The sequence below is a fragment of the Mustela nivalis genome (genome assembly GCF_964662115.1).
Source record: "Mustela nivalis genome assembly, chromosome: 7".
Taxonomy (NCBI): Eukaryota; Metazoa; Chordata; class Mammalia; order Carnivora; family Mustelidae; genus Mustela; species Mustela nivalis.
In genome coordinates, this window is record NC_139026.1 from 23,673,180 (window position 1) to 23,700,106 (window position 26,927).

The following is a 26,927-nucleotide window of genomic DNA, read 5'->3' on the forward strand; positions in this document are numbered from 1 at the left end:
ATTCTGTTATTATATTTATTATGGTGGTTTGTGATTAATGATCCTTTGTATTACCAGTGTAATTGTTTTAGGGGTGCCATAGATCGCACCCATGCAAGACAGTGAGCTTAATGGATAAATGTTGTGTGTGCTCTGACTGTTATACCAACAGGCTATTCCCCTATCTCTCTCTCTCTCCTCAGGCCTCTCTATTCCCTGAGATGTAATACTAAAATTAGGCCAATTAATAACCCTAAAGTTAAAGTGGCCTGTAATTGTTCAAGTGAAAGGAAGAGTCACACATTTCTGTGTTTAAATTAAAGCTAGAAATAATTTAAGCTTAGTCAGGAAGGCATGTCAAAAGCCAACATAGGCTGAAAGGTAGGCCTCTTGCTCCAGTTAGCCATGCTGTGAATGCAAAAGAACAGTTCTTGAAGGAAATTGAAAGAGCTACTCCAGTGAACACATAAATGATAAAATGAAAGAGCCTTATTGCTGATGCAGAGTAAGTTTTATTGGTGTGGGTAGGTCAAATCAACTATAAACGCCCTTAAGCCAAAACCTAATCCAGAGCAAAGCCCTCTCTCTCTCCAGTTCTTGAAGGCTTAGAGAGGTGAAGAAGCTGCGGAAGAAAAGTTTGAAGCTAAGAGAGGTTGATTCCTGAGGTTAAAGGAAAGAAGATGTCTGCATAACATAAGAGAGTAAGATGAAGCAGCAAGTTATCCAGAAGATCTAGCTAAGATAATTAATGAAAGTGGCTACATTAAACAGATTTTTAGTATAGGCAAAATAGCTTTCTCTTGGAAGAAGATGCCATCAGGGTCTCTCAGCTAGAAAGAAGTCAGTTCCTGGCTTCAGAGTTTCAAAAGATTGAATGGGATGCCCAGATGGCTCAGTTGGTTGAGCATCTGACTCTTGGTTTTTGGTTTAGATCATGATCTCAGGGTTGTGGGATCAAGCCATGCCTTGGGCTCCACACTTGAAGAGTCTACTTCTCTCCCTCTCTCCCTCTGTCTCTCTCTCTCCCCCTTCCCTGCTCTCTGAAATAAATAAATCTTAAAAAAAAAAAAAAGACTGACTTATTAGAGACTAATGCAGCTGATGACTGTAAGTTGAAGCCAGTGCTCATTGACCATACTGAAAATCCTTAAGAATTATGCTAAATATACTCCCCCTGTGCTCTGTCGATGAAACAACAAAGCCTGGATGACAGCAAATCTCTTTATAGCATGATTTACTGAATATTTAAAGCCTACTGTTCAGGGAAAAAGGTTTGCAAAGTATTATTGGTCACTGACAATGCACCTAATCACCCAGGAGCACTCAAGGAGATGGACAGCTAAAATTCATCTTGTTTTCATGCCTGCTAACCCAACATCTGCTCTGGAGCCCATAGATCAAGGAGAAGTTTTGACCTTAAAGCCTTACTCTTTAAGAAATACATCTTGTAAAGCTATAGCTGCCATAGTAGTGATTCCTCTGATGGATCTGGGCAAAGTAAAATGAAAACCTTCTGGAAAGGATTCACCATTCTAGGTGCCATTGAGAACATGGAGGGAACATTCGTGGGAAGAGGTCAAAATATCAACATTAACAGGAGTTTGGAAGAAGCTGATTCCAAGACTTCAGCAGAAGAAGTAATTTCAGATGTGGTGTATAGCAAGAGAACTAGAACTAGAATTACAAGTGGGGCTGGAAGATGTGACTGAATTGCTGCAATTTCATGATAAAACTTTAATGATCAAGAAGTTGCCTCTTATGGATGAGCAAAGTTGTCTCTTGAGGTGGAATCTACTCCTGGTGAAGATGCTATGAAGATTGTTGAAATGACAGCAAAGGATTTAGACTATCACATAAATAAACTTAGTTGATAAAGCAATATTGAGGTTTAAGATGACTCCAATTTTGAAAGAAGTTCTGTGAGTAAATTGCTATCAAATAACAGCATGAAAAGACTCTTCCATCCTTTCCGCAGACTTCATTGTCTTATTTTAAGAAATTGCCACAGCCACTCCAGCCTTTAGCAGCTATCAGCCTGATCAGTCAGCAGCTATCAATATCAAGGCAAGACCCTTCAGCAGCAAAAGGACACACTTGAAAGTTCAGATGGGTTAGCATTTTTTAACAATAAAGTGTTTAACAAATGCATGTATTTTTTTTAGAAGTAATTGCACATTTACAAGACTGCAGTGTAGTATCAACATAATTTTTATATATGTACTGAGAAACCAAAAAATTAATTTGACTTGCTTTATTATGGTATATGCTTTATTGCAATGGTCTGGAACCAAACCAGCAGTATCTCCAAGGTAGGCCTGTAATTTTTCTTTTAAGTTTTATTTTGATTTATTTACTTCAGTATATCTCTGCGCCCAACATGGGGCTTGGAATCACAACCCTGAGATCAAGAGTCGCATCCCCTCCCAACTGAGCCAGCCAGGTACCCCTGGTATGCCTCTATTTCTTATGTCTGAATTTGCCTATTGTAGATATTTCATGTAAATAGAGTCTTACCATAATTGTCCTTGGGTGTCTGGCTTTTTTCATTCACTTAGAAGGATGTTTTCAAGTTTCATGTCTGTTGTAGCATGTATCAGAATTTTACTTACTTTCATGGCTGAATAATACTCTTCAAATGTATATTTCACTTAAACATTTTATCTGTTGATTTCACATGAACTTTTTTGGCTTTTGCGAATATTGCTGCCATGAACTTGGGTGTACAAGCATCTGTTTGGGTCCTTGTTTTCAATTCTTTGAGGAGTTGAATTGTTGAGTCATTTAGTAATTCTATGTTTACCTTTTTGAGGAACCGTCAAATGATGATCCATGGTAACTGCACCATTTTACATTCCCAGTAGTAAAGTATGAGAGTTCTAATTTCTCATCCTTGCCAACACTTATTTTCCTTTTTTAAAAAAAAATTATATCCATTATAATACATATGACATGGTATCTCTTTGTGGTTTTGATTTGCATTTCCCTAGTGAGTAGTTTATTGAATATCTTTTAATATGCTTATTGGCCATTTGTACGTCTAGTTTGGAGAAGTGTCTATTCAAGTCCTTTCCCCATTTTTGAACTGTTCTTGCTGAGTTTAAACTGTAGTTCTTTACATATTCTACTTTTTCTTTAAGATTCATTTTAGAAAGGCATGCAGGAATGGGGTGGGGGGAAGGGCAGAGGGAGAGGGAGAGAATCCCAAACCTGCTGAGCACAGATCCCCATGAGAGGCTCAATCTTATGACCGTGACATGACCTTAGCTGAAATCAAGAGTCAGATGCTTAACCGACTGAGCCACCAAGGTTCTCCTCTTCATATATTCTAGATATTAGATGTATATGAGGTATATGACTTGCAGTTACTTTTTCTATTCTGTGGGTTGTCTTTTAATTTCTTGATGGTGTCCTTTTAATACATAAAGTTGCTCATTTTAATGACATCCAACATCATTTTTTTTTCTTTAACTTCTGGTCTTGGTGGTATATTTAAGAAACTAGTGCCAAATTTAAGATCATGAATATTTTCTGCTGTTCTAAGAGTTTTATAGTTTTAATGCTTACAGTTAGGGCTTTGATCAGTCTTGAGTTAATTTTTGTATATGGTGTAAAGTAAGGATCTAATTTCATTCCTCTGCATGTGAATGTCTAGTTTTCCCAGCACTATTTGTTAAAAAGACTGCCCTTTTCCCCTTAAATGGTCTTGGCACCCTTGTTGCAAATCAGTTGGCCATACATGTAAGAGTTAATTTGGGGGCTCTCGATTCTATTTTATTGGTCTACAACTCTGTCATTCTGCCACTGCCACAATGTTTTGATTACTTACTTGTAGCTTTCTAAGTGTTGAAATCAAGAAGTGAGTCTTCCAACTTTGTCCTTTTTCAGGATTGTTTTGGCTATTCAGGGTCCCTTGAAATTGCATTTAAATTTTATGATGGGGTTGTCTTATTTCTTGGGAAATATGCCATTAGGATTGTGATAGGAATTGCATTGAATCTGTAGATCCTTTGCTACTATTGGGATTTCCAGTCCATGAATGCAGGATAGCTTGAATTTTTTTAAGGAATGTTTTATAGTTTTTCAGTGTATAAGTCTTATGCCTCCTTGATTAAATTCATTCTTATTTTATTCCTTTTGATGTTATTCTAGGTGGAATTATTAATTTTTGAGTTTTTCATTTGCTAATATGTAGAAATTGAAATGATTTTTGTGCTGACTTTGTATCTTACAATTTTGCTGACTTTATTAACTTTTTTGTGGATTCTTTAAGGTTTTCTTCATATAAGACCATGCCATCTATGAATAGAGATAGCTTTACTTCCTTTATAATTTGAATTTCTTTTATTTTTTTTGACTGATTACTTTGGTTAGGACTCTCAGTCCCATGTTAAAGTAGAATTGGCAATATGCTCTTTATGTTAGGGAAAACACTTTCAATCTTTCACCACTGAGTATGATATTAGTTGCAGCTAAAAGAATAAATGATATTTTGTTTCTTTTCTTTTTCCTTACCTACGCCTATTTCAATATAAAATGATTGGTAGACCTTAAGACTTAAAAGATCAGAGGACCACTTTTCAAACCAGTTTTCCCCCCACCCCCTTCCCTAAGTCAACCTCAGTAATTCTGTTTGTTTCCTTAAATATCTCTTTAAAATGTACATATATATATAATAACATGTTTTGATGTATCATATTTAAGGTTAGATGACTTATTTTCCAACTTGTACCCATATAGAAAAGTAAAATTTGGATTATCTAATCCAAGTTAATGGAAGTAAACCAACCCACTTGTCTCCTCACACCTTTTATCACAAAGTATTTATTGAACAAAAATAATATAATAGTAAAATTGATACATATATGAAAGTGAATGAAGAAGATAAGCAGTCATAGAAAAGATGTGTACAAAGAGAATGTTTAGGTTATACTTCTATAAAACCTTAGCCATCTCAGTTTAACACTGATGAAGTAGACATATAAAAAGGAAAAAGTTAATATGTCCTTTGAAACCTGTTATACACACACACAGAATGAGGCAGCGCTATAAGAGTTATACTTCAATACCTCCAGTTCTACATTTGTGTCATAGTTTTTTGATCCATAAAAATCATGGCATTTTTCTTTTTCTAATAAATGGAGCTAGAATGTATGTTAATCATAGTATTTCAAACAAGGAAATACAAGAATCAGATTTATAATCTTTTGAGTATTTCCAGTCAGCATGTACATTTAAAAATATTTTCGGTTGTGATTTTTGTACATTGATTAACTTCCTTTGGTTTCTCTTTGAGAATCTTAACATTTGGAGTACATTCTTTTATCTGACAAATTTTTCTGACAAATATACTACCTTTGTTTTTTCTACCTAACATAAATATTTGGGCTAGTAGTTACTTACAGTTAGGCATAGGAAACAGAACTGGAATGAGCACCAATCATTGTTCTACCTTGACTGAGCTGTGTGACCTTAGGCAACTCCCTGTTGCTCCTGTGTAATTGCCTTATCTGGAAACCATGGTAAGAAGCATTCTCAAAGACCCCTCTCTACATTTAACATTTCATGTTTGGTAAATATCAGTTCCCTGGACCAGCTCATTTATTTTAGTACAGAATTATCCTCAGTTTATGAGGATGTGACACTAGTATCTGTGGATTTGGAATTAACTTTATATCTAAAAGTGTATATTAGAGATTTGCACATCCCCATACACAGAGACACTTAATTCCAGTGGAAAATCTCAAGTTTTAAAGATTTATAACCGTTTTAGATTCTTTGAAAATTCAAGGAATATTTGTTTTTACAAGCTTTATTTTTTACTCATTTTTCATAATCTTGCCATTTAATACCTACTGTGGAATCTGTTATTCAGCCACATTTCAAACTGGTTTGTTACTTACAGTTAAGGATGATGATCTTGAAAGCACTGGGCACTTTCCAGTTCTTATCACATTAGAGTTTTCCTACTTCATGTACAAAACAATGCCTTAAGAGTGGCATCTGCTGTTTCAGTTCTCACTGCTCTACACTACACAAAAGAATTTACTGGTGAGTGCTCCAGATTGTTAGTAGTTCAGTTCCACAATGAGGTTCCTAAAGAGTTACCTATTTCTTCTATTCAATTTCCTTCATTCTCACCATAAACTTAGTGATACATAAAACAGTGTATCCTACCTCTCCATCTCCACAAACAAGGCTATGCTTTATACACCTGAAGACATCTGATATTATAGAATTGTTAGGTTCATCAACCAGTTTGTAAGCCTTTTCCTAAGCATGGGATGTTTAAACATTAATTATAGTTCCAGGGGTTTAGAGAAACCCTAACTGATAATGATACAGAAAATGTATCAGGGGTGTGATTCTCTATGGAAAACTGGGAGAACCACAGCTAATTTTTTGAAATAAGAATATGCTTACATAGGAGATACCCCAGGGGCATGGCTAGAATGAATTTGATGTAGATTTCCATCTCAGGATTTTGTTTGGGAGGAGCTTAAAAGATTGTAAACAGCTAGGTGGCTAACCTTTCAAAGTTCATTTTTTAAAAAAATGCACTTTAAAACATTTTCTTTTATGAATGTTTATTTTCTAAATATGGCTTAGTTTCTTTTATAAAAACATGAAATCGGACATTTACTGAACTTCAGTTCAAAAGAGGTTCTAAGGCAATTCTTATACAATTGAAAGCGAAAAAGAAAAATATGAATATGCTTTCATTTTGCCTACTTGTGAAAAATGATTCTACTAGAGAGCTGTTTGATACTAATTTTTGTCTTTCAAACATTTTTTCTTAATACTAAAAAATATATAAACTAAATGCAAAGGAAGGCACAGCTGGTTATAGTGTGTATAAGCATAGTACAGCATATGCGGAAATTAGAAAGAAAGCTTCACATCCTTATTAGTTACACTGAAAACGATTAAGAAAAGTTCTTCACTGTCAACAGTGTTCAACACTTAAGAGCTAAGAGGATATAAAAACAAAAACATAAAAATCACTTAATGCCAAACAGATCTTCATATATACTTGAATATAAAAAAAAAAGTTTTAAAAATGCTAACATAAATCTAGACCATCCATGTTATGAAAAGTGCAAACCAAATTAACAGCCGGTTTCACAATGTCCTTCTCATGACACAGGTAAACTAGCCCATGAGGACAAATTTGTTTCATCAGTTAATAAGTCTTTAACTGTGGCCAGATGTCATCAGGATTTCTGAGAATTCGAAGAAAGCAGTACTGGAGAAGCAGCTCTATCCAGACTGGGGATTGGCACTGGCATGTGGCCATTAAGCAGTGTTGGAAACTGTAGGGAACAGAAGATTTTTAAAGTAGTTATTACAGATCCATTGGGACAAACTTGAATTCTTTACATTCCTAGACAGACCATAGTGGATCACCCCTGGGATGGAGGGGTTGCAAATTATTGTATAGAATGCGATCAAGATTACATATAGCAAACAGGAGATAAGGCCCAGAAAATGTCCCTATTTTATATGCCTAGGCCACTAGAAAAAAAAATGTACATATGGTGCTAAAGCATATTCTAATACTCCTTTTAAAAGGTTCCAAGCTACTTAGAATGCTGATTTGCTTTAAAGTAATTTTGGGTTTTTTTGTTTTTATTTTGTTTTTTTTGTTTGTTTGTTTGTTTGTTTTAAAGATTTTATTTATTTATTTGACAGAGAGAGATCACAAGTAGGCAGAGAGGCTGTTTTGTTTTTTTGCTTTAAAGTAATTTTGAAAACCACAGACAACTGACTGCTGATTCACATGTAAAACTTCTAATAACTCTATTTTGAAAATGGCCATTGTTTTTCCAGAGTACTATAATGATGCTTCTCAGTAACTGTTAAAAATGCAGAATGTTTTAGCTTAAAATGTTTAGAAAGCAAGAGTATATATTGAAGCTGAGAAAGTATTTTTTAAATTACAATAATAATATCAAACTTAATAGATCACCCTTAAGTAACAAAACAAAGAATAAAGTTAATTTCTGTATTGTTGGTAAATAAGATGATAAATGGGATAAAAGTATATGCTTTGGTAACCTTCCATTCTAAAGGAAATACCACCACTGTACCCCCATTGAAGAAGAATAATTAAAGGCCTCTTTTATTTATTTATTTATTTGACAGAGATCACAAGTAGGCAGAGAGGCAGGTAGAAAGAGAGGAAGGGAAGCAGGCTCCCTGCTGAGCAGAGAGCCTGATGAGGGCCTTGATCCCAGGACCCTGGAATCATGACCTGAGCCGAAGGCAGAGGCTTTAGCCCACTGAGCCACCCAGGCACCCTAAAGGCCTCTTTTTAATACATAACTGTTCACAGCTAGATTTTCACTGTCCAGAATGATATGTGCCAAAATGATCTCCAGGGGTATCTTCCAGCTTTATTTTTGTTTAGTCTAGAGAAGTTAATATTAAATGTCAACACTATAAAACTGCAGAGCCTGGCACAAGTTAGAAGTACAATAAATACAGAATATATTTCAATTTTCAAACTATTTCAATAACTGTTATGTCTCATACCTTACAGTTTATCAGTGATTGTCATTTCAGTTGGTATCTTGGAGCTTGTAAAGTAAGTTTGGTTATCCCCATTTGACAGAAGAGAAAACACAGCTCAGATAAGTTCTGATTGGTTAAAGACTAATAAGCAGTAAAGCCAAATTTTAAACTTAAAAGATCCTGTGCTTTTTGTACCAAACTGGCCAACTTATTTTTGGCAGGGCTTGGTGTGAGTGTGCTCTTTAAATACTCTTAAGTTTAATGGTCATTGGCATATTCAAGGTTTTTGTTTCTTTTCTGACACTTTGGAATTTTAGTTGTTTGTAGAATTTTATCCATTTCAATTGCATTATCAAATCTAGTTGCATATATAGTTCATACTCTATTAAGATCCCAGCTCTTGGGCGCCTGGGTGGCTCAGTGGGTTAAGCCGCTGCCTTCGGCTCAGGTCATGATCTCAGGGTCCTGGGATCGAGTCCCACATCCGGCTCTCTGCTCAGCAGGGAGCCTGCTTCCTCCTCGCTCTGCCTGCCTCTCTGCCTACTTGTGATCTCTCTCTGTCAAATAAATAAATAAAATCTTAAACAAACAAACAAAAAAAAGATCCCAGCTCTTAACTACTATTCCCATTGACTTAAGAGTGAACACAGGATGAAGAGCAGGTTTTGAATATTCATTCTCTTAGCTTATTTGCAGTCTTTTCTCATTTTGTTTTTTGTCCATCTTATTGGTGTTTGCAAAAGAAGCAGCTTTTCGTTTTGTTAATCTTCTTGTTTTAAAAAAGTATGTTACTGATTTCTGCCCTCTGCTCTTTATTTCTGTACACTCAGTTGTAGTTTCTCTTGCCTGTCTCTTCTGGCCTCTTTCATCTTTATTGACTCCCTACCTCCACTAGCTTAAGTTGCAACATTTATCCCAAACTTTTGTTCTCAGCCTTCCTTTCTCCTTTGCTGGCCTCAACAGTCCTTTCCTGGCTGTCAGTTAGACATCCCCATCAATGTGTCTCACCAAAAACCTGCTATTCTGCATTCACTCTTAAGTTGGTAAGAGCGGCGATAGGATTATGATCCTAAAAACTTCAATCAGGGCTCTGCCACTTATTAATGTAAGGTCTTGGGTCAACTGAGCAACAACTCTGGGCTTTTTTGTTTCCTTTTCTTTTCAGAGAGAACTGTTGGGAGTACAGTTGACTCTGAGCAACACAGGTTTGCAGATTTTTTTTTTTTTTCAGTAAACACAGTATAGTACTATAAATTTATTTTCCTTACAATTTTCTTTTCCCTAGCTTACTTTATTATAAGAATACAGCATAATAATACATATAAGATGGAAAATGTGTGTTACAGTCAACTGTTAGTTAATTGAAAAGTTAAAAGTTATACATGGATTTTCAACTGTGAGGAGGGGGTCAGCATCCCAATCCCCACTTTGTTCAGGGGTCAACTATATTAAATCAGAAGCCATGAAAGGTGCTTTGAACAACATTTAACATACCCTAGCCCTCAATAAATGTTAACTGCTTACTTCTAGCATTTCCAGTATTTTCATCATGTAAGTAATCTTTGCCTCATCCTAATTTTCACTTTGCCTCCTACTCCTCAAACCCAACTAAAAGTCTTTTAATTTTACCTCTGGAATGTCTTCTAAATATATTTGTATTTCTACTGTTCTAAAAGATGATTTTTCCCTCATATACTATTTGCAGTAGTATAAATATTCCTCATATCTTCCTGTACCTTACACTTTTTGCTTTTTCTTCAGTCCTTCCTTCATGCTTGTATCAGCAATATCTTTCTCAGATAGAGATTTTAGGGGTGCCTGGGTGGCTCTGTTAAGTAGGTGCTTTTTGTTCAGATCCCAGAGTCCTGGGATCGAGTCCCATGTCAGGCTCTCTGCTCAGCGGGGAGTCTGCTTCTCCCTCAAATTTTTTAAAAAGTAGTATAGTAAGATCTGTTCTTTTATCTCCAGCTTAGAAAACCTTCCTTTGTTATCAAGAGACTAAGGTGGAAAATCCTGAGCATACCATTCAAGGCCCACAGCCACCCAGTCCCTTCCTGGACCATGTTCTTGCATATCCAGATCATGTAGATTATCTAGAAGGTGTTTTCTCTCTGCCAAAATCCTATCCTTTTTTCCCAGCTTAGGTGCCAGTTCTTCCATGGAGCCGCCTTCTAGTCCCCAGCTAGAAAGTTACTCCCTGCTGGGGTTCCTATAACATTTTGTTTATATATCTATTATGTATATTAAATATGTATATTTATGATCTATCTATATATATATTCCCCTACAATCCCTAATAACAATGCATTGTAAATATTTTCTGGGTTAGATCTGTTGAATTAAAATGTTCAGAAAACATTCTCAATTGAAAACTTAATTCTGGGGGTGCCTAGGTGGCTCGGTTGGGTATCTGCCTTCAGCTCAGGTCATGATCCCAGGGTCCTGGGATTGAGCCCCACAGTGAGCTCCCTGTTCAGTGGGGAGCCTGCTATCCCTCTCCCTCTGCCATTCACCCCACTTATGCTCTCTGGCTCTCTGTCAAGCAAATAAATAAAAACATTTTTTAAAAAACCTTAATCCTACCTTGTTTTCAAGATATTATCTGTACCTATGCCAGATTTGATGAAAATCTGTTTCAGAAGTGGAACAGACACCCTGTAAATAAGCTCAAAATGCCAAACTATTCAGACAAATCTTGTTTTATTTTTAAATATGCATCTTCCAGAAAGGCACTAATATCTTCTCTCCCCTTCCCTTAAATTCTTCAATATCTGCTGTAAGTTGCCACAATAATTACATCAGTGGATCTTCTGTGTAAAATCTCCTCAGCTCTGTCAACTCTTACCCTGAATAAAGATTCTGATCTACTTTCCAAGACTCACAATAGGAAATTTGCCAGCATAATTTAAAACTTACTGTAGCCTTCCTCCATGTCTAGTATAAACAGAAGGTAGGTTTGTTTGTTTGTTTGTTTGTTTTTAATTTGTTAGAGAGACAGAGTTCACAAATAGGCAGAGAGGCAGGCAGAGAGAGCAGGGAAGCAGGCTCCCTGCTGAGCAGAGAGCCCGCCGTGGGGCCAGATCCCAGGACCCCGAGATCATGACCCAAGCCGAAGGCAGAGGCTTTAACCCACTGAGCCACCCAGGTGCCCCACGGAAGGTTTATTTTTAAAGAAAAATAGTTCAAAAGGGGCACTGCTGATAATCTGAATTTTGAATATTCCTCTTACCATGTTTTATTTACTATTTTCAAAACTGCTATTTTCAACTTTTTCACATCTGCTTTTATCGTGGGAAGAGTAATATTTTAAAAGGTACAAAGTTGTTTTTCCTTAGTTTTATGGACCCCAATCACAGAAAGAGAGCACAAGGCCCTGCCAACAATCCTCTAAACATGATTGTTTTCCCCATTCCTACCTCCCATTTGTGTGTTTTTGTTTTTTGTGGGGTTTTTTTTTTTTTCTTTTTTGGTTGTTTTTGAATCGCTCTGGTAGGACAGGTACATTTTGTGAAATTAAAATTCTGAATAGATGGCCTTTCAATGCAGCAATTTCTTCTGCAGAATTCTGGTTATAAATTAGGAACCATTGGTCTCCTGTGGTTCTCAAAGTGAATACCTAGAGTAGCAGCACTAGGGTCTTGAAACAATGTTATAATCAGGCCCTGTCCCACACCTTCTAAATTAGAAACTGAGGTTGGGGCCCAACAAAATCTTCTTAGCACACTGTCCAAGTGGATACTGTTGCATGTTACCTTTGAGAGCCACTGGTCTGCAGTGGTGACTGAAGAGAAAAGGGTGTGTATGTGCGTCCAAGACCCGGAGCTCCAAATACCCTGCTAATGTGTAGAAACCCTATGGATATGAACCACTGTTACTGTGAGGAGTGATGATGGGCTAGGAAAGGTTTAGTATCCAGGGCAAAGGATCCCAAAGAACTCCCAAACAAAAGTTCTCCGGGCTTCCTTGGGAGATCACCAAGCCCTGTACCAATCAGGTGGCAGAATTCTCAGTAAGGATGGAAGTGAGATTCCATTCATTATTCACAAATATCTAGTGAACCCTATGGAGGCTTTCATGGATTGTAGGACTAAAGTAAGACTGCAGTCCATGTACCCTTGGAGCTTACCATACACATGGCACCAAACAACTCCTTCCTTTGGCTCTCCTTAGGAGCTCTAATACTAGAATACTGCTGCTCCATTCTGAATACTTTGAGGAAATAAGGTCTTTCAGTTCTCCACCAAAAGTTTACTAACCTAAAACTTTTCCTAGTACTACATTTGCTCACTGCTTCTAGTTCTTGTTTCTCTGCCGGAGTTAAAAGGGCTAAGAATCAACGTGTTGGCTGTGTATGACCATAGCTCAGTTTTCTTGTGATGAGAAGATGGGCCAAAAGAGAAACCTGATTACCTGATATACAGCCACATCCTGACAACCGTACCTCAACCTTACTAGGAAACCAGAGAAGCAAGATAGCAATCAAAACCTCTTTAGCTCCACCTTCTTCTGAGACCCTAAATCCCAGCATGTATAGCTCCTGGCACAGAGGGGATCAGTACTAACCTTGATAAATAAAATGACCTGTGCTCAAAAATGCACAAAGATCTGATCTTTTTAACACTCGGGTTCTTAAATATTTCTTAACTTTTTCTTTTTTGTTTTTTTGTTTTTTGGTTTTTTTTTTTTTTTCAAAGTAACCTCTACACCAAACGTGGGATTCAAACTCACAACCCTATGATCAAGAGTCACGTTCTCTACCAACTGAGCCAGCCACGTGCCCAATTCCTTGGTGAATTCTTAGGTATCCACTAATTTAGTCAGTGATAATTACTAAGCATCATTTGTGTGCCAAGCAATGTGGCCAGACAGGGGCGGGGGAGGGGGGGTGCCGCGGTAAACAAGAAACAAGATGCAGTTCTGGCCTTTGAGGGCCCACAGTCTAGCGGGGGAGATTGCCAGGTGACTAGGCCACTGTAATACAAAGTGGTGCTAGATGCTACAGGAACAAAAGAACTACATCTAGCTCCGGTGAGCCAAACGTGGGGGGTAGGGCACAGGCAGGCAGGCATGGGATTCAGGGTGGATGAAACAGGCTAGAATTAGAGGGGGTTTTCACTTACCCCAGTTTCGCTTCACTCCTGTCCCTAGGACCCTTTCTATTATCTTTATCTGTGAGGAACAGTCTTTGAGTCTCAAGGGAGAAATACTGATTACCACACAATCGCAAGTAATGCTACTGAAAGATTCTAGTGTGGGAATGAATAATAAATGTGCCTACCCAGTAACAGGAGTTGTGCAAGATAAAGCAGCTAAGACTTTGTTTTTAACCAAATGCCCTGGATGCTCCTTTCTTGTTATGGAACAAGGAGAACTTGATTATGATTCATAGAATCATACAGATAACTCTTCTATTACAGTATAGAGACATCCTTCACTGTTTTTGTTTCTCAATTCAAGTGGTGTCAGTATATTGCTTCATTTTTTAAAGTTGTCCCTTTTCCTTGATAAATTTCCAGTTTTCATAGTCAGTGAAGATATCCACACCCTTTCAGAATTAATGGTTCCATTTGCGATATCTGACATGAACACGCCATTTCTGACTCGATGAAAATCTCTGCCTCTGAAGGCTGGGTTTGACAGCACCATTAACTCCCCGTGGAAACTTAACATTTTATCCAAAGGTAGGCTAGAACTCTGTTACCTTTACAGTATTTATTGGGAAACACACCCTTCAGAAGCTGGATGTTTAAACATTCATTTCTAAATGCTCACCTGGAAAAGCGTGTTTGGCCCTTGCAACCGGGCAGGACTCAGTGGAGCAACTGGACTAAGGCTGCTCCAGAAATGTATGCTGGATAGCAGTGGACTCGGGGTCAGAAGCAATCCATTTGGTGTCTGCGAAAGAAAACACAGATTTTGATTATCTGGCCATAATCAGCAGTGCGGCTAGGTACACTAGCCACGAACCCAGAAACAAGCCTTCCCATCTTAGGAAAATCTGACAACTATGTAATTTCTGCAAGGCTGCGCAGTTTAATCTTGTTCAGCTCTGATGGTATTAGCAATTTTATAAAGGAGAAAAATATGGACAAGTTATCTTCCCTAAACACTGAACACTGTAAAACTCAAGTTTATAGCAGTATTCATCCAGACGGTTCCTTCAATTTATTTCCCTTCCCACATTAAAAGTGATTTAGTATACAAAATGGGATTCCATGAAGGGGCCTTTTTAAAATATATATATTTTTTTTCTTATTTTCCTCCAGTGGACATCCATTACACACATTTTAAAGGGCCTCTCGAGCTTCACTTTCATGGGCATCAATGGCCCTTTAAGATTTTAGTACCTGTTGTTAAAATACCCTGTAGCAGCTTCTGCAAAAATTCTGAACTGGGTTTTCCAAAGATTCCACTCCGGATATGAGGCTGATGAGAATTCATCTCCCTGGCAATGGTTTGGACGAGGAAAAAAATTCTTTCTTGTTAGATTGGGTGTAAAGCCGAAACTCTGGGTTTCCCAGGAGAGTGCCAAGGACTGCATTTGCTTGCACACACACAGCAGGAGTCCTGGCCTGCAAGCGAGCTGGAGGACAGAAGAAACAACTCGCCCCAGCTGGTATGTCTGCATGGCTTTTATTCTCAGCGGAGGCAAACTCCCTGGCCCTTGATGGTTTTGCACCTTTGCTAACTAGAAGGAGCCCCTCAGTGGTTTTGTGATGTCAATAAGGTGCTCTGTGTAAGAAGCACCGCAGCAAAGGCGCCAGCATTGCTGATTACATCACTCTGGATGCTAAAGTGTTATTTTTTCCTAGAATTGGCCCAGCAGCTTCGTTAATTATCGAGAATATCTGGCATAAACCTAAGTCTAAAGGTCTGTTCTGTTCCGCAGAAACAAACATCCAAAGGTTCTCAAACTGTGACGCTGCTGGAAGGCAAACTAATTTATACCATGTTAAGTCTTCGGTTCCACAGCATTTCCTACACATGGAATAACCTATGAGGTTACTAGAATAAATACATGTTTTAGATAAGCTTCCCACTTCTAATCCAAGGCAGTTTTACACATATGCCGGGCCATCTGGTCTGGTGATTAAGACAACGCTTAAGCATGGGCTCTGCCATGCCTCAAACACTACTATTTACCACCTAGGTAACCGCCCTATGCCTTGGTTTCCAAATCTATAAAATGGGGAGGAAAAAGTGCCTACCTTAACGACTGCTAGGAAAATGAAATAAGATGGTGTATGTAAAGCTCTTAATATGTGCTTGGCACATAACAAATACTCAGAAGTGTTGATCACAAGTGTACCCAACGTACTTATTCAATGAATTTCATCTGTTCATGGGAGAAGTTCTCTATGTATAAAAGTACTCAGGGTTCTGAAACCAGCCAAGTCAGCCTGTACCTTCAAGGCTCCTCTCAGTCATATTAGGCTGAAGTCCAGAAACTCATGTCATCTGAGAACTAACATTTGCTTGTTACTCTGGAACGAAAATCCAGCCACATTATGCCACGTTAACATTAAAAAAAAAAAAAAAAAAAAAAAAAACAGTGTGTTCAGACCTCCAGTTTACCTACCAATGAAGGTCCCAAAGCTCTTAAGAGACAGTAAGTCTTCTAGATTACAAAACCTACCTTTCTCTTATTCATGGCCATAAATACACATCCACTCCATTTTAATCCTTTGAGCAATACATGAAGTTTTATTTTAGTCTAAAATGTGTACCCAGGTCTGGATGTGAGATGTTTGCACATCTGTTTCAAAGGGATACAGGACGTACTCAGAATATAGTAGTCTTCTGTTTCTCATGTTTAATCTTTTGGAATATCTTTTATAACATATGCAAATAACTATTGTGAAATGACTTCATTCACTTTTCTCCCCACCCCGACCCCTCTTCTCCCTGAAGATCCTGTGGCTGTAACGAAAAAATTATTTGGTTGCTCTTTTAAGGAATGTTCCTATTAATGCTCACCTTGGGTAATCTCCAATACAGTGTGAGTTTTTGGAGCCTCTTTCCACAAGCTCCTGGAATCAAGGTGGGCTGGGCCTAAGGGCTAGACACTAAAGAAAGAAGCCAGAGCAAAATGCATGCTTCCTCTTCCTTCACCAAAAAATACTTTAGCAAATGGGCTCTTTTGAATGGCAAACAGGGAGTTCCTGATCCCACCAGCTGCAGGGAATGAGAAGCCCTAGGATCTGAGGCAAAGGTCATTGATGTTCAAGGGGAAAGACCATCTAACCAGGATCTTGTTTTCATCCTCAACTCAGTTCTTCTTCCACATAATACAGTCTCCTACAAAGCCTGCACATTCAAGTTAAACCTGGTGAGCTGGCATTGCCCAGACATCCCCCATCTTTGTGCCCTGGTTCATGGCCCTCTGCCTGGACCACGTCCTCAGACCTCTTCCTCTTTCCTATCCCTGCCTCCCTCTGCCCATGAACACTCCACCTCCTCAAAGGAGACTTTTCTGCTTTTCCCTCCATCAAGTGACAGTTCTCTTTTTCCTGAATCTTTGTAACACTTTATAACCCCTTTTTCCCTTAACAATTTCTGTGTCATATTATGGTAATTTGCATATTCTTTTTATACTTTTTTCTGTAGCCTTTAAGGTAGCATGCTTATCTTTATTCCTCCTATAGTACATGTTTTCTAAATATTTGATGAGCTGAAGTGATCTGTAGCTCTAGGTATGTGACTGTTGGACATACCTGTTATGACCTGTTGGACATGTCCACTGGAATGCCCATGTTCAAACTGAACACCTCACATTCTTTCCAAGTCTAGTGTTTCTTAGGACTCCTCCATTTCTATCAACAATACCAGCCATTTATCCACTCAAAAATACAGAGTGCATGATAATGTATCAGGTGCCAGAGATACAATGATAAAACAAGACATGATCCATGGACTTACAGCCCTGTCTACAATCCAGCATCCTCGTCACTGAGATGCAAAATGACCTCCCACTTGCTACAACATCTGGGGACGACCTGTGGATCCTTCTTTGAACTGACTCTGATTTTTGCCCCCCATTTCCATTCCTGCTGCATTCAAGGTCCTATATGCTTAGAGATGGCATTCAGTAAATGCCTCCTAAACCAGCTGCTATACCTCTGGTCCCTCTTTCTATCTATTCTGAGCACCGCCACCAAATCAGTCACCCTAAGATGCTATTTGAAATTCTTCCAGTTTCAGGGGAAAAAAATTCCTTAGCCACAATTCTAGGTTCCCCCATAACCTAGTTTCATAGGCTTCTTAATTTCTCTAGATGAACCTTCCTACATGGCTTGATGTGTCCTGAACACTAAAGAATTCCAACCCACCAGTTCTTCAGCACTCGTTCCAGAACTTCCCTGACTACGTAACCTACATTTCCCCGCACTAGACACGTTCCATCGGTGATCTCATCCATTTCCATGATTTTAAGCACCCCTTACATGTTGGTGACTCCCTAACTTATCTCCAGGCCCAAACTCCTCAGCTCCAGCTGTATGTATGTAGCTGGATGTTTGCTCCTTTATGTCCTATAGACTTCTCAGCCCAAAATGAACTTGTAACCAACCTTTCACCATGAGCTGATTCTTCCTCCCATGCTCCTCATAGTCAATTCCTGGCTCTCCCCTACAACCTTCACACCTAATTAGTCACCAAATCCTATGGACAATTCCTTATGCCTCTCTCAGATCTGTCTCCTGTGGCCCCATCCCAGGGTCACAGCCTTAGATCTAGATCTTCCTTGTCTTTCATCTGGAATATTATCATAGTATCCTAACTGGGTCCAGCCTCACCCCCACCCTAATCTACATCATCAGGATGACTTATAAAACACAACTCTATGTCACTCATGCCCCATTTCCCACTGCGTCCTTCACCTTTGGAATTTATCCCTCCATGCCTTATTAAACTACTGTACTGCCCCTACATAGTAAGCTAGTTCACATCTTTATGGCTTGCTGCTCCTCTGCCTACAATATCCTCCTCACCTTACGTGCCAGATGACTGCTACCGATCCTTCAACACCCTGCCCAAGTGTGAACATGTCTCCAATGAAACTCTGTCAATATTCTTCCCCATCCTCAGCAGCATTAATACTTTCTTCCTTAGTATTTGTTTTGTACTGATTTGGGACATTATATTAAACCATTTAAGGCAAGTTATGAGCTATTTACAATCAGGGACTATCTAACTGACGTTCGTATCCCCAGCTCCAAGCACAACAGCTACACACGATAGGTGCTCAATTCCTATATGCTGAATTGAACTAAACGATCTTTCCCTCTTCTGTTCCTAATGGTGCTTTTCTGCACTGTGTATCTGACTCTTGCCACGTGCTGTTGTCTATCTGTATGCCTTGTCTTGGCTAGGTTAGAAGGTCTTAAAAACAGGCACTGTATATACTTCTGGTATCCTTTCAGTGATCTGCAAATAATGTAAATATTTGCTGAAAGACTCTAAAAGGAATTATTGTATCTCTCGAGTTAAAACCCCAGCAAGCTGGTAATTTCCTATCAAAACAAGTCTAAAAGTTCCTCAGCCAGTTTTCAGAGACATCTGTCATTTCACATCACCCTAAGTTCTATTGCCCCATATTCTTCACCTATTGGACAGCAAGCTATAAGCTCAGGAGAGTAGGAACTGTCTTGCTCGCCTCTGTACACCCCAATCACTAGCAAATGGTAGGTGTTTACCAGTTATCTCCCAACAAGAACTATTTGCAGATTATTTGATTTGATAATTTAGGTACCAAGACTTTGGTAAGCCTTTCAGGCTTTAGAAAATAAAGGAGAGGAAATCAGGGTGTCCATTTAACATTTTGTTGTACCAACAAACATCACAAATCTTAGTCTCTCATGGACGCCAACAGAATCCATGACAGTGCCATTCTGGGGTTAAAAACAAATCCTCAACCAAATAAGGTAACTACTTCTGGAGACTCCCGGAGTTGCCCAAGTTCAATAAAAACATCAATTTTGAAGACTTTAAAAGGAAGTTCAATCACACATAAGTCTGCATAGCACTGACTCTGTTGATCTTAATGAAAGGGGGACCAGAACTCCCTAAGAGTCTAAAGTAGGTGTCGTCAGTGGTAGGAGGGGAAAAAGGAGTAGGAGCAGAGCTGGAGAGCAGGCAGTGGGACCATGATGGCAACAGATAAGAGATGAGAGAGGCTCCAAGGTGGAAAGTGGGAGGGTTCTACCACAGTTCCTTTATCTTGGGCATTCAGAGCCCAGGGTAGGAAGAAACTTCATCTGGAATGTCAGTCATGCAGAACTCTACCAGCAACATCATTCACTGCAAAGAGCTTCTAAAAGGACAACCTCTCCTATAGGATCAGTATAGAGAAAGCTGGACGCTAAGCTGGAGAAGTGTTGTAGAGAGTGGGATGAAGGGAAAAAACAAACTTTCATCCTCTTGTGATAATGGCCTAGGAGACAATAAGACAAGAGCCTATTCCAGAGCAGAGCTCCTCAGGGAACACATCCATTTTACTCCAAATTCCCACCTGATGATTTTGGCCCAAAGCTGTTACATCTACCAGTAAATGAAAGGAGGTTCTCGAATTGCGGTCCTCTGCCAGCTGTCTCTACTCAATTAGTGCCATTCAAGGCTGCCGCTAATCAAACAGCCTGGGGCATGCATGCTCAGACTCTGACGGTGAGTTCATGCCCCAGTGCCCGCATATATCCAAGTTCAGCATCTTAAACATCACACATGAGATTAACAGAGGCCTTGGCATGAATGAAGGGAAAAGCAATGCGCCAACCACTAATTCTGAACTAACTACATTGCTAAGAGATGAGGAGGGAGACAATGAACAGAAGAGGCAAATGGAAGGAAGAGGGACAGAGGACACCAAGGTGCAGAAGATACAGAGAACTGGAAGTTCTAACTGGCACTCTTTAGGCTTCCATGGTGCCTGGCTAGGAATCATGAGGGTTTCGCATCCTGGCCCCTCCCTCATCTCAATACCTATAGCTCATGCCATAAGAGAGAACATCCTTGCTTTTCTACCAACAGTCCAATATGACCTCTGGCTGAGCTCCAACTACATCGCTTCTCGGTACACAGCTGGCTTTTGTATTCTCTGCCCTCAGTTCCTCGTAGTCCGTGCTTGACGGGAGTCTGAATGATCATCATGTCTGTCTATATTTGTAATCTTGGATCCTTAAAAAATCAAGAGTAATCTCAGCTGCACTGTACAGATCCCAGCAAATGCACTACAAGTATTTTCGATGGGAATGGAGATTATGGTTTTGGGTGAGTGGCAGAACGACGAACATTTTTTCATGTACACCATAGATGACATTTCAAATCTAAATTTGGGCCTATGCAAGGTAGGTGGTTTAATATGATCCTCGAAGAAAAAAGTAACCACATGACCCCAGTTCACACCAAGACCCTCTTAATCCTACCCTTCCTTCTGCCATATTTCTACCTGAAAATAACTGGGAATTATTCTCAGGATAAGATAAAATATAAACAAACAGTTCTTGAGATAAACTATATCCCTGGGAACTTCATTTTCAGGGTATCAAGTTATTAGAGCACACCTTTCATTTCTTCTAAAGCCAACTGTTAAGAAAAGTTGACAGGACAGTCCCGCCGGTAACAAAATGTTTACATGCAAACAGTGTCACGTGGCACACAGCACACTCCACCGAGGAAAGTAATTTCTGCAGTCGAAAATACTAAGGTAGGAGGGAAAACAATGAACTGTGAGAATGAGACACCACTGCTGCCTGTGGGAGAAAAGCCCCAAGTCTCCTTCAGGAGAGGAAACCCCCAGAATTGATCTGGAAGTAAAGGGAAGGCTTTCACTCGTGCCCTCTGCGGGGATTGCAGGGAAATGGGCTCACTCTTTAGGATGAGACGGGCTGCTGGAGGTGACCTTGCTTCAGACTGTCCCCTGAGGATGAACCGTGGCTCAAGGCTTAGTTTTTTGTTTTTTGGGTTTTGTCGAGATTTTATTTATTTTCAGAGAGATCACAAGTAGGCAGAGAGGCAGGCGGGGGGTGGGGTGGGGTGGGGAGCAGGCTCCCTGCTGAGCAGAGAGCCAGATTCGAGGCTCAATCCCAGGACCCTGAGATCATGACCTGAGCTGAAGGCAGAGACTTAACCCACTGAGCCACCCAGGAGCCCTCAAGGCTTAGTTGACGAGTCACTCAAAGCAGCTCCTGGGGGAGCGAAATCTCTGAGAATCCAAATCCTACATTGATTTCTAGGCCCACCTTAAAGAGCTGGAGGATTGTCAAGCCCAGACAGGTGTAACTGTTCTGTCCGATCTCCGAGAAACCACTTGCGTGAATGAATATCCCACCCGAGTCCTGCCCTTTCTCTGCTCTCTCCCTCCCTGTGGCCACCCTTGGCTGCACTGGGTACAGAGCTGACACTGCTAGAAGGTGAGGGAATTCAAGTCCTGAGATGACACCGTCTCCCAAAGCCAACCCTTAACTCCTCTCACTCCACTTAGCACGACCTTGTAGCCACCCTGGCCCCTCGGCTTGATCCAAAAGCACTCTCAGCCAGACACCTTACATCTGGTCCCCTTTGTTAGACTCCCTGGTACCAGCTCACAAGCAAAGTCCTACCCTTGCAGCTTGGCTGAGGACCATTCACTCTCATCTGCCCAAGGCGCAAGTCCTCTCTTAAAGCATCTAGCTTTCCAATGCTTTCCCCTCTCCTGTTTTAGGCTGTTCTAGAAGTTCCTGTCTCCCAGTCCTGAGGTGAGTATCCCCTTGTTCACATCCACATTCTATCCCGGCCTCACGTCAAGGTACACTCCTCCCCTCGGCCCAACCATAACCTTCCTCAGTCCGACTGGGCAGAGCAACCCTAAATTCACTGTGTCCAGATCCAAAACTCCAGGGCCAGCCTGAGTAGCTTTCCTGAGACAACAGGACTGGCCTTCTGTTCGGAGATGGTGATGCAGGCTCACAGAGAAAGCAGATACGGAAATCTGAATTGGCCTTGGTCTGGCTTGAGATCTTTCTAAACCTTACAGCTGTGAACACAAAGGAGGCCAGGGGAGGAGATACTCAGGTCACGCCTACCACCCCCCCAACCCCCGCCAACTTCTCAAGTTACTTCTCTGAGTTACTCACTCAGCAGCCCCTAGTCCCTGGACAGTTTTGTTTGATCAGAAAATGCCTGATCAATAGCACATATGCTCATTCTGACCAGTAACTGAGCCCTGAGCCCTCCCCCTCCATGGTGGCAGCTCAGTAGCACTAGCTCACAAGCTGGGGCGGACACAAAATCCTTGGGACACAATCGGTTTGGGAGAAGCCATGGAGAGGAGAGTGGCCAAGAGCTGCTCTCAGTTGTTTGGCAGACTCCACAGATGGTTACGCTCAGGGACAACTGGAGGTTTTCCCAGTGGGCACGCCAAGAACATTTTATTTAAGAGCATGGATTCTGGAGCAGGAGAACCAGGTTCAAATTTGCTCCTCCCACCTGCTAGCTGTGAGACCTTGGATGAGCTACTTTACCTCAGGTGGAAAAATGGGACAGAAGAGCATCTACTTTATGGGCCAGCCACGAAGAATGACTGGAGTGGTGCGTGCGAAGTGTCTGGAACAGTGACCAGCAAACGTGAGCCCCTGTGACACTGCTGCCCCTTCTGACGGCTACGGCAGGGTTGGTGATGGCAACGAGAGCAGGGGCAGGTGAGGGAGCGCCCACTGGCCTCACGGTCCCGGAAGGATACCTGCCAGCTATAGCTCTCTCGGACCATGGCGGTTATCCCATCCCGTCCTCCCAATAATCCATTTCACAGATGTGGAAACAGCAGAGAGCAAGCGCCCACTGTCTCAGGGCTCCCCAGCAGTGTAGCCAGGAACCAAATCTGGTCTGTGACACCAAAGCCAATGTGCTTCACCTCTGCCACCAAAGTGTGTCCAATTTTCCAGAGGAAGCAGAAATAGACTTGACCAACCCCCCAGCTCTGCCTTTGCCCTGCGAACGCCAGCTGGACAAGAAAAAGCATGTGCATATGATATTTAAAGGAAAAGGCTGCCTTCTCGTAGAGGAGTTAATGATGGGTTTTCTCAGAATAGCATTTCTTTTGCTGAAGATTCTTCCTCACTGCTTGGTGTGGCCCTGACGTGTGGGACAATGCAGATCCTCCCAGACGAACCCAACGGCAGCGTCACTTAACATCTATCTTCTCAGTTACAGAAAGCAAATGGCTACTTATCAGATGCCCCCCCCCAGAGAGGACCCATCATAGAAATTTCATGAAGCTCAGGGGCACCTGGACAGATCAGTCGGCTAAGTGTCCGACTCTTGACTTCGGCTCAGGTCGTGATCTCAGGGTTGTGAGATCGAGCCCCATGTCGGGCTCCGCGCTGGGCGTGGAGCCTGGTTAAGATTCTCTCTCTCTGCTCCTCCACCCTCCTTTCTCTCCCTTAAAAAACAAAACAAAACAAAAAAAAGATCTCTTAAAGCCCAAATGCCTTCTGAAATGTCACTCGGTCTGCTCGACTTTCCCTAGGAAGATATTTGGATCTGCTTGGAAGCCCCAGGTGATGTTCCATAATTGGATCACCTTCAGCCACTGAAAGCAAGAAACCAGGGAAGCATCCCACCGTAACCAATATCCCAAACCTCTTCTCTTGTGGACACCTTGGTCTGGGGATAAAGAAGTAACTGCCCTTTACACTCCCACCGTGACTCTGGTCTGTGGGCCCTAAGATGACCTTTGAAAGGGCCGAAGGAAGCTGCCTTGGTTGCTTTCTTCCTTTCCACTCTGTCACCGAGTCTGATGCAGCCCCAGTACGGGGACAGGCTCTTACCTGTGCGGTGAAGAAGGCTGGGGTGAGGGATCCCGAGGGGAGAGCTGGGCTGTTGAGGGCGATGGAGCCGATGTCGGTGCCGGAGAGCACCAGCGGGGGCGCGGAGATTTCCAAGCCTTTGGGTTTTTTGGCCTTTGGGGGAAGAGATGGAGACCTGGTCTTGGAGCCCGATGACAGGTTCAAGGGCTCTAGGGAATCGGAGTCATGGCAGGCGGCCTCCAGGAAGAGGCTTCTGTGTTCAGAAGGGAGGGGCGAGCTGGGGGACAGGGACGGGGACCGAGACGAGGAGGGTGAAGCGGACGAAATGCTGGCGGCATTTGGCAACATTAAAGAGGAGACCTTGGCTGAGGCCGACGAGGCCAGGAAGGCCTCCGACGTGGAGGGCAGGGGCACCACGGGCCTGCTGGCGTGCTTGTCGCTTTTATTGGTCACAAACCTGATGACAGTCCTGACTTCTTCCACGGGAGGGCTGTCTTCCGGCTGCTCCTCCAGCTTCTCTGTCTTGATGGCCTTGAAGGATTCTGGTGGGTTCTGCAGGGAATTAATGGTGAAGGACGAGTACAGGCCTGAGTGGATGTATTCGTTGCGGCTGGCGCTTTTGAGGGCCGACAAGCCGTGTCTGTGGGCCTCTCGGCCCTCGGCGGGGGCCTTGCACTCGCTGTCCTGCAGCAAAAGGCTCTCCCGGCTGATCTCCACCGCGTGAGGGTCCATTTTCAGTATCTCCGGGAAAGACACAAATTTGTACACAAACTTCTGCCCAATCACCTTTTTGATGATGTTCTGTGAACACAAGAAGAGACAGTGAAAAGATCAGTGCACCCAGAGAAAAATGAGGAAGACGTTCGTTGGCAGGGGGAGTTTGGCTGGCAGCAGCACGAAACGTGCCTCCTGATGGACACGTCTTGGCTACGGTGCTGCAGAAAGGGGACTCGGGCTGGAGGCAGCAGAATTCGATCTGCTTTCCAGTTCTGTGGTTACGAACGGTGTGAGCTCTGGCACAGTGATGGCCGTTTTTAGTTTCCTCATCTGTGAAGTAAGAGTTATTCTACCTAATAACGCCCAGGCCGGCCCCATTTGCTAAGGACTTACTATGTGGCCAGCAATGTCCATGTACCATCTCATAAGCATCTGTACGGAAATCCTAAAGAGAAGGTGTTATTACCCAAAAACTAAATGACTGGACTCCCATTTTAAAACTTAAGAAGATAAGCTTACAGCGCTTAAAATAACCCACATGAGCCACATGGTAGGTAAGTGGTCAAAGCAGCGTTTTCTTCGCCATAACGCAGTATTGTCTTACCTACCTCTGGGACTTGTGAGAATTCAATGAAATAATAATAGGAAGGCCTTCTGTAAGCTGGAACACATTATAGAAATGTAAGTTATTATCACCAGCCACCACAATGTTTTCTTAAGTCATGTAGCCATTTTTTTTCTTTTCAATTTTCTGCCAAGAAAGCCACTGGAGGAAAAAACAAATTGTCTACTTTGATATTTACATCACTCCTACAGTATTTTAAGTCACTAGTATCTACTTCTGGCTCTTCAGTTTATGGCTCCAAGTCCTCAAACATTAGGATGTAAATGAAAACCAATAATCACGCCAGAAATGTTCACACCCCTTTGGGAGAACAGACTTCATCGTAAAGACTCTCTACTGTTCTTGCGGTTTATTACATGGGAACATCAGCAAATATCTATCAAAGGTTTGTGGGGTGCAAGGTGTTCCACGGAGACCAAGATGGTCTCCCTCGAGCACAAAGAGCTAGCAGCGCCATCCTGTGGGGAAAAGACCCAGAAAGGTTTCTTTGCAAACTGCTCCTCCTAAAACTTGGGTATTAAGTGAGAGTGTAAAAAAAAAAAAAAATCATTTGGGGGAGAACTACTTTAGAAGCAGTAACTCCTATTGAGCACCTACTATATACCGGATTTGTGTGCAAGCTCTCTGATCCGTTCTCATACCTCATCCTTCTGGAGGGTGGAAGGTGTCCTCTTAAGACACAAGCTCAGAAATGGGCAGTCATCCGTCCAAAAACCACCACGATCTTCTCATTCTGGAGCCTGAGCTTTTTCACATTTCCACAAAAATTTCGGTGGGGAGAGTCCAGGAACCCCTTAGTAGAGGTGAAATTTTCAAAATGGAGATGGCGTGGACAGGTAACACTTTATTACTTTTAGGTGGTCCCAAGTCTAGTGAACATGACCACCACACAGAGTGTAATATTTTTTTTCCTCGTGATGAGTACTTTTAGGATCTCCTCTCTCAGCAACTTTCAAATATGCCATAGAGACAAAATTTAATTAAATTTGATGTTCCTTTTGTGATCATCGTTTGGTATATAAACATAAGTATATTACGTTTTTGCCTTCCCTCTTGTTACATTAAAGCATGATGTTTAGCAGTTTTCTTCCTTAAACAGATCATCAAATCCCAGGAGTGAATTTATCCAGCCATCCGGAGGGGAGGGCATATTTACTATGCCACTGGGATTTCTGAGCAGGAATCCCTCAGGGCAGGCAGCGAAGGGAGGGACACACAATGTCCCCATTCAGCACCGGAAATCCCAGTAACGCAAATCTTGGCGAACCTCCGCTCAGCACCAGCCCACAGGAGGCTCCCATCCCCTGAGCATGTTA

The 26,927-nt window shown here is 41.4% G+C and overlaps 1 protein-coding gene across 1 annotated transcript in view; it reads right to left on the bottom strand.

Annotated features, from left to right (window-relative positions):
* Window positions 1–4,772: 4,772 nt before the first annotated feature.
* Window positions 4,773–26,927, bottom strand: part of ELK3 (ETS transcription factor ELK3) — a 68,768-nt gene continuing 46,613 nt past the window's right edge. Inside the window, exons 3-5 of the mRNA XM_082739260.1 lie at window positions 24,291–25,070; window positions 14,263–14,385; window positions 4,773–7,289 (exon numbers count right to left, since the gene is read on the bottom strand). Coding sequence (XP_082595386.1) covers window positions 7,191–7,289; window positions 14,263–14,385; window positions 24,291–25,070 — 1,002 coding nt within the window. The 3' untranslated portion in view covers window positions 4,773–7,190. The remainder of the gene's footprint in view (window positions 7,290–14,262; window positions 14,386–24,290; window positions 25,071–26,927) is intronic.